Source organism: Triticum urartu, chromosome 7A (assembly GCF_056163025.1).
Source record: "Triticum urartu cultivar PI428250 chromosome 7A, HENAU_Tu73, whole genome shotgun sequence".
Classification (NCBI taxonomy): Eukaryota; Viridiplantae; Streptophyta; class Magnoliopsida; order Poales; family Poaceae; genus Triticum; species Triticum urartu.
Window position 1 is genome coordinate 262760628 of NC_141879.1, and position 8503 is coordinate 262769130.

General features: G+C 48.8%; 1 protein-coding gene across 1 annotated transcript; it reads left to right on the plus strand.

Annotated features, from left to right (window-relative positions):
• The first annotated feature begins 511 nt into the window (after positions 1-511).
• On the plus strand, positions 512-8293 carry LOC147959257 (uncharacterized). Its single transcript, XM_087532573.1, has 6 exons — positions 512-604; positions 5787-5954; positions 6016-6407; positions 6481-6934; positions 7290-7566; positions 7650-8293. The coding sequence occupies exons 1-6, from the start codon at positions 512-514 to the stop codon at positions 8291-8293; spliced, it is 2028 nt and encodes a 675-aa protein (XP_087388699.1).
• The last annotated feature ends 210 nt before the right edge of the window (positions 8294-8503 follow it).

Genomic DNA, 8503 nt, shown 5'->3' on the forward strand with positions numbered 1-8503 from the left:
CTCAATTCCCCTTGGAGGTGAAAAGATACTTATTCATGGGCGGTCTCAAATAATGAAGGCCCGTCCATCTTGGAGAATAGGACAGAAGATTATGTTCATGCTTTTCCATGGCTCTAAAGCGAATATCCTGTTTATTGACCACGTTGCGAGATGAAGCCGCTTACAGAAGGTTGTGGATGCGCGGGGTGGCACCTGGGCCTTGTCCTGGGGCTTGGCGGCCTCACCCTTGGTTAACTATACGCAAAGTAGCACTGTTCGAGGCATGCTTTGTACGGTTGTACCTGTATAAGTACTCATACCGCTTTCAGCTTTGGTGTTAAGTGCCCCTGCTGGTTTGTGTTAAGGTTGTTAAGTACTACAGCTGCTTTTACAGTCTGTCGTGTTTATTTAGTCATGTCTTCCTCCAGCCGCCAAAACCAAACCAGCGCCGGCGGGGCCGCCTGCTTCCGCCTCCCACGGCTGGCTGCGCCTCAGCGCACGCATCGCCGCCCCACTGTCTCCTAAATCGTTAATGCCGACGTCCTCCGTGCGCCTTGGTGCGCTCACCGCGGCGCCGCCCTCTCGCGTTTTCAACATGGTGAACAAACAACAGGAATCGGCAGAAGTATGTGGAGAGGATGACAGTAGGGGCCCACCACGTCAGCGTATGGAAAAATAAAATGCTTCCTCCTAGTGTTTTCCTGACATCTAGGACCCACGACATTGTGAGCATATATAGTCAATAGACAAGAGAACAACACAAGATCGGCTGACACCTGGGACGTAGCTACTCGAGCAGTATTTTTTTTGTTTGGTATTGTTGAGACGGAGTAGGGTTTGAACTAGGCTGTGGCCCGTCTAGCCCAGGCTTATATTTTATGTTCACCATGTGACCAGCCCAGCTATTTTTTCTTTGTGAAAATGAGCCCAGTTTATTTTTTCTGAAGAATACCCAATCCGGGCCTACTTATTTTTCTATGCCCTGATGGGCTGCAACTCTTTCAAGACGCCTGCAAATCTTGAAAGTAATCTGAAATGGGTTGTAAATATAAAAACATATGACAAATTGGAAATTACTTTATAATTTCTGAATTTTATTACATTTTCAGATTCCTATTTCACTGGGCATTAACCTAATTTAAATATATCTTCAAAGTACTTTAAATCTGGCTGGACATTTCGGTGTTAAAAATAGTTTGGAACCCACAGAAATATGCGAAATTGGCCCTGGCCAACCAAAAACAAACGACTGCAATAAATTGCATAAGAAGTTGCCATGAGCTATATATAAATTATTAAAAAAAGAGGGAGTGGTCTGACTTGTGGGACTGTTTAGTTGACGTGTATGCAAGATTTTTTTAGTTATTATATACGTCAACAAACGATTCTAGCAGACGTAACCGTTGGATGTCAATCCAACGACTGTCGTGTTTCTTCAATCTCTGATCTTCTTGCTCCAGCCGCCAAAGTAGCGCCGGCGGGACCGCCTACTCCCGCCTCCCATGGCCGGCTATGCTGCCGCGCAGGCCTCAGCGCACCCTACTAGTCCCACCGCTGGCCAGGGCATCCCTCTACTCACCCACACTCCCTGTTATTCTACGGCGACGACAACCTCACACCGCAGCCGAACCGGTGAACGCTCGTACTCCTCTTCGCGTGGGCATCCACTCCCGCGTCTTCCCCGGCTCCGCATCGTCCCCTTCCTATGCATCGCCGTCGTCCACCGCCGTCGTGCTCTCAGCGCGGCGTGGCAATGTGGTCAACGACCGACTTCCATCGGAAGAGTACTGTACGTGGAGAGGCTGGCATTTGGGTCCACGGTAGCCGCAAGGAAGTGCCTCCTTATTATGCGGAAAATAATTATTCCTCCACCTGACAGCGGGGACCCACCGGACGAGCCACCAGTATTTTGCGAAAAAAATCGTTTCCCCTAACTGTTGGGACCCACCAGACGGGCCACCGTATTTCATGAAAAAACGTTCCCCCCGCTGTCAGCTCGGACCCACCGGAAGTGCCTCCTTATTACGCACAAAAAAATGAATACTCCCCAGGCTAGCTGGGACCCACCTTGGTGGGAGGCTGACTTGTGGGCCTACTAAGTTGACAGGGACGAAGGGCTTTGTCAACTTAGTCAATATGAACGATTCTAGCTCCAGTGACCGTACGATGTCCATCCAACGGCCGTAGTGTTTCTTCAACCTCTGGTCTTCTTGCTCCAGCCGCCCAAAGCAGCGCCGGTCGTGCCGCATGCTCCTGCCTCCCGTGGCCAACTATGCTACCACGAAGGCCTTACCGCCCCCTACTATTCCCACCGCTGGCCAGGCCCTGCGGCGACGGCAGCCTCACACCGCAGCCAAACCAGTGAACCCTCATACTCCTCTCCGCGCGGGCTTCCATTGCCGCGTCTTCCCCGGCTCCGCGTCGTCTCCTTCCTAGGCCTCGCCGTCTTCCACCGCCATGGTGCTCTCGGCGCGGCGTGGTCAATGTGGTCAATGACCGACTTCCATTGGAAGAGTACTGTGCGTGGAGACGCTGACAGCTGGGTCCATGGCCGCAGCAAGGAAGTGCCTCCTTATTACGCGCTAAATAATTATTCCTCCACCTGACAGCGGGGACCCACCGGACGGGCCACCGTATTTCGTGAAAAAAAGTTTGCCCCTGACTGCTAGGACCCACCAGCTACATCTTCGCATGCAAGGAAGTGCCTGACAGTCGGGACCCACCTGGTCGAAGCGTACGTAGCGTTGTCATTCTGGTCGTGAGCGTGTACGTACATATATACTGGTCGATGTAGAGGCGCGCACGTGTCGTAGTAGAGGCGCGCACGTAGCATGTACACCTACGTACAACGGCCAAGGTGCAAGAAAGAAAATACGGCCACGTATGTGTACATACGGGCGGGGTCTCGAACGCCTACTCGCGCATACGTATGGCTAGGGCTCGTGTACATGGCTGGGTTGGAACGGACAAACAACATCGTCGTCGTGTTCATGGGGAGGCAACGGAATGCGTCGTGTTCATGGGGAGGCAATGGAATGCGTCGTGTTCATCGGGAGGGCTTGGACAGAACATGCGATGGAAACGAGGCCTGGCGTACCGCAGAACGGAGGAAACGACCTTGTGTTCGACCGGCCACGTTCGAAACGGGATCCTGTTCATCGGGAGGGGTCTGGCGTACCGCAAATGGAGGAAACAGACCTGCTACAGTCGAAACGGGGGTCCTGTTGATTGGGAGGTGTCGTGGAATTATCACGGCAGATGTCCTTTTGCAAGGACTTAATCATGGAGCCATCGTAACTAGGAAGCTTAAAGGGGTTAATCGAGACAAGGACACGCGAGGTTTATACTAGTTCAGCCCCTTACGGTGAAGGAAGGCCTACGTCTAGTCGGGTTGGAATTGCTTGAGGTTTCGATGACCAGGAAGCGAGATACGCTATGCCTAGCTCTCGATCAGTTGTTTCTCACCCTAAGCCGCTGGCGGGTTGTCCCCTTATATACACGGGTTGACGCCCTGCGGCCTACAGAGTCTCGGCCGGCTCATAAACAGTGTCCGGCTCGGCGACTAGTTACTTCTACCTTACAGTACAAGTTATACCATCATGGCGGTTTATCTTTACGGGCCTCAGAGTTGCCTGTGGGCCTTTAAGCCTTTTAGTGAACCGCCATCTTCATGCCTTGGTCTTGGGCTTCTGATGAACCTCTATTTGCGTAACCCGGCCCCTCCTGGATGGCTTACACAAATAGTCATATCCCCAACATTAGGCCCCAGATTGATTTGAACCGGTTCATGTCAATCTTTGAAAACCTTATGAACTGGCCTTTATTCTTCTGTCTTGCGTGAAAATTGTAACCCGCCGTGACGTCATCCTCTGGCTCTGGGTTAAATCATCGTGACGTCATCTTCAATAAAACTTATATTTTAATTCATCATATCTTCAACGGATCTTTGCCTTTACTGACCCTCCCGAAAATCGAGGCGTCGGGGCCGATGGATAATGATGTCTTGGTCTCCTCGTTTCTCGCGCCTTCTCAGTCGGTCCTCCTTATAAATAGGCGCGACCTAGGTCTTTTTCATTTCCTCCGGTCGTCTTCTTCCTTGCACTCCCTCTTCTGCCGCTCGAGCTCCGCCGCCGCCACCGTCGGAAACCTCGTCTTCACCGACTCAGGCCGCTGCATCACCCTGTTTTTTGACAAGAGAACAACGGCAACCCTCCGCAGTTCTTCCACATCGGTGAGTTCTCTTTCCCCCCTTTCTCAGATCTGCATTAGTACTGTCTTGAGTTCATCGACGTTCATCGTCGCCCAACGCAACCTCCATTAGTTCTTACCTCTAATACCTTGTTCAGATCATAAAAACCACATAGAACTGCTGCGGAGGATGTTGTGTGCTTATTCTGTATGAAAACAGATCTCATTTCCTTGTTTTGGAAGCCCTCCTTGAGTATATGAACTTCCCTATACTATTTTAGGTCTAGAAATTTTCCCTTTCCAGAGCATCGTTTGATCCAAAATAATAATTGCAATTTGTGAAACCTGTTTGCTCCACACTTAGCCAAAAACTGTGTCTGTTGACTCTGTTTCAGCCATAGTAGTCCGTGTAACCGGTTTAAGATAATACCGGCTGTCAGCACCGCTTGCCTCTGGCGTCTTAAGAAAACCTTAATCATCTTTAATACCTGCAGCTGTTAAACATTATCACATAGTTACTTGTATGTCATTAGGCCCCTTCTTAAGCTGCCATCCTAAATAACCCAATAATGTTTATTCTCCGGGTTATAATAAACCGGAAAATTTCCTTTATCTTGTTGTAGGCTTCAATTTATCCAATGGCACCCAAAGCTGTTAAACCTCCGGTTACCTGCAACTGGGTCCCATCCATTGTTACAGAGAGCAAACTGTCCGAGTTTGTAAAGTCTGGCCATGTGCCCAAGAAGGATGTCATGTCTTATCATGCTCCTGACCCGTCTGAAGAGAAACCTCAACCCAAGGAAGGGGAGGTGATCATTTTTACTGATCACATGAGCCGGGGATTTGCTCCTCCCGGTTCAAAATTCTTTAGAGACGTTTTGCACTTCTTTGACTTAAGACCTCAAGACATCGGGCCCAATTCCGTGTCAAATATCTACAACTTCCAAGTTTTCTGTGAGGTCTACCTTGGAGAAGAACCCAGCCTACTTTTGTTCAGGGAATTGTTCTATTTGAACTGGCAGAATGAGCGGGCCAACGGGCCCAGTCTGGAGCTTGGTGGCATATTGATTCAAAGCCGGAGAGACTGTCTGTTCCCTTATGCTGAATTGCCGAGTCATCCAAAGGACTGGAACCAGACATGGTTCTACTGCCAAGATACTTCTCCGGCTGGTGAAAACCCGCTGCCCGGCTTCCGTGCATTGCGCCTTGAACCTACTCACCCGCTGCCGGATAAGTTGACTGCTATTGAACGTCTGCCACTCACCCCCAAGATCAAGAAGATTAAAGCTCTTTTAGGGAACGGCTTAGATGGCATTGACCTGGTCTGAGTCTGGGTTGCTTGGAGAATAATTCCGTTAAGCCGCCGCCCCGGCTTAATGTGTAATTATTCAGGCGAGAAAGATGACCCTCAGCGTCATAGTCCTGACGACTTACCAGATGACGTAGTGGAAGCTACAACTCAGTCTTTGTTGAAAGAGGGCACAGTGAATAGTAACGCTTTCGGCTTACTACCTTTTTGCAAGAAGAACCCGGCCCCTGCAGTAAGTTTCCAGCCGTCGGGTTATTTTTTATCATGTTATACTATATTCTTACGCATAACCCTTTATAACCTTTTACAGGCAAATGATAACTTCTGTAAAATCCAATATGATCATGAGGCGGCCAAGAAAGCCAGGGCGGCCAAGAGAGCTGAAAGGAAAACTGCCAAGCCCACCACTTCAAGGAAAAGGAAGCCAAGCGCTTCTGAGCTGTTTCAGCTTGATGATTCTGATGATAATGAGGAAGAGGTAACTTTTTAATTTCCCTTTCTCCTTTATCACTACCTTACTAATATTAACCTTCTTTCAGGAAGACACTGGCAACAGCCAACCCGTCGAGGAAGAGGTAACTATAATCTCCTCCGACTCCGAGCTTCGGCCGCGTCAGAAAATTCGAAGAGTAACCCGGAAAGTAAGATTTTCACACCCTTTGGCTTACCAAGATCCTGACTTTCTTTTGAAGCAACAGCAATTTGAAAACCGGAGGCAGACCCGGACCAGCAAGGATGCAGAGCTATCCTCCGGCTTGCCTGACACAACCCAGAAGCGTCGGACTGAGGTTATCTCCAACTTATACCCTTTTTTACCTTTGGCGGGGCTAATCCGTCAACCTCTCAATTCCTCTGACTCCAATTACCAGGATACCTCTCCTGCATCCAGCGAGTCCATGCAATCAAACATGCCAGCTTTTAAGACTGCCCCTGGGTAATATCAATTTATTCACCTTATGTTTTTATTTCTTCATGTTTCTTTACTTATTTCTCTGCTTTGCCCACGGCGTGCAGGTTAAGCCCAGGAAGAAAACCAAGAAGGATAAACTGGCCCAAACCCCTGTGGTGACTGAACCAGAACAGGGTATAGCTGCTCCCGACTCTTCCACACATCAACTGCCGCCTGAGCCGGCTCAAGACATTGCAGCACCAACTTCTGGCCCGCCTGCTAAAGATATTCTTGATGGTTCTGTTAACCCGGAGGCACCTAGCCCAGTCAAAACGGCTGACCCAGAAGTGGAATTTCTCAAGGCTCAATTCGTTGAGCCGGCCAGGCCCACCATCCTTGCCAAATGCTCGGCCAAAGAGGAGTTGCTAGAACGTTGTAAGGCCAAGATGGATATCACCGACTATACTCATTTGAGTATTGGAGAGATCGTCTCGGGCTATATCAACCAGGTGCAAAGCAGCCATGACCTGGAAATTGACATGGCGAAGCAAATACAGCAAAAATCTGAGGTATGACTTATGCTTCCTTACTTTCAATCATACTTACTGTACCAGCCCCCAAGTCTATTGCTTATGAATAAATATGTTGTAGACTTAGAAAAATTGTTAGAGCTGCTTGCCCGGCTTAAAGAAAAATATTTAAACCGGATGTAACACAATACCTTTAACTTGCGATACACATTATCCCCCAAGTGTCAAGTATCTTTGCTTGCAAAGTATTTGGGACTTAGTATCCAGGACCGACTTAATAATTTAGAAAGCTTCGGTATACATTAGCCCCCAAGTGTCAAGTATCTTTGCTTGCAAAGTGCTTGGGACTTAATATTATTTACCGTAATCTTGAGTACTATCCAGTGCAATACAGGCCACCATAAGTCAATTTGAATCGGAGATTGCCGACCTGAAGAACCGCCTGCCAGCCCAGGAGATTGAAATTCAAAAGGCTAACTCCAAATTTGAATTCAGCGTCTCTAAACAAGAGAAGCTGAAGAAAAATTTTGAGTCGGAGAAGAAAATTTGGACTGACGAAAAGGCCGGACTCGTGATCCGGGCCGAGACAGCAGAGGCGTTGCTGGCAAATGCAACAGCCGAACTGACCGGCTTACAACGCCAGATATCTCGGATGGTCTCAGCGATCTTTGGTAAGTTATCTTAAGAAAGCATTAAATATTGTAAATATTCCTTCAATTGTTACCAGAGGTTTACCTTATACTTACCAATATAGGCCCCAGGAGCACAAACCTCAAGCAGAATATGCTGATCAAATTGAAGGCGGTGTATACTCTAGTAGAGCAACTGTACATCGGGTCACAACGTGCCTTGGCCATTGTAGCCTTATCAAATGATGTGCCCCACCTCTTGCAAGATGTGTTACAACGGCTTGCTGTACTTCCTCAACGGATTCAAGAGTTGAGACGGGCCCAAGCAAGAGCCGGAGCAATAGCCGCTTTGAGTCGGGCCAAAGCCTGGTTACCAGAGCTAGACCCGGCCGACATCGCTCTTGGGTATCCAGGTTTAAAGGAGGATGGCACTCCATTTGATGAAAAGGATTTCACCACCTGCGTGAGGGATATACGCCCTGTGGCCACTCAAATTGGAAACGACACTGACCTCACCAAGTATCAGCTGGGTTATGACAAGGAGAATCGGAGAATCCCCACGCCGTATTACGACGATGTCAGCTTGATCCCTCCAATCCGTAAGCACACCTTTGCCCCTAAAGTCGACACAACCGGTTTAATAGATGATGAAGCTGAGTTTGAGGCCTTAAGTGGCATTGACTGGGCCTCATCATCCTTCCAGGACAAAGCAGCCGGTGGAGAGGCAGAGAAGGATAACCCGGAGGCTTCAAGTCAACCCCAAGAGTAGATTGCCAGGCACCACCTGCTTATGTCGTTGTAGAAAAACAATGCCGCATCATTCAGACTCGAGGAGTCTTGTAACAAAGTAGAAAATACTTTGAGTTTTGCTATGCCTTTGCACATGCTTATGGCCCTTAATACTTGCATAAGCCGCCGTCACTATGCACGGTGGGTGCCAACTGTCGTGGAATTATCATGGCAGATGTCCTTTGCAGAA

What these genes read in the sequence shown, in the direction of transcription:
- LOC147959257 (XM_087532573.1), top strand. Translation starts at nt 512, where the DNA reads ATGCCGACGTCCTCCGTGCGCCTTGGTGCGCTCACCGCGGCGCCGCCC. An exon ending in CTGATGATAATGAGGAAGAG is followed by an intron (nt 5,955 to 6,015) that starts GTAACTTTTTAA and finishes ACCTTCTTTCAG; the next exon opens with GAAGACACTGGCAACAGCCA. An exon ending in AAATACAGCAAAAATCTGAG is followed by an intron (nt 6,935 to 7,289) that starts GTATGACTTATG and finishes AGTGCAATACAG; the next exon opens with GCCACCATAAGTCAATTTGA.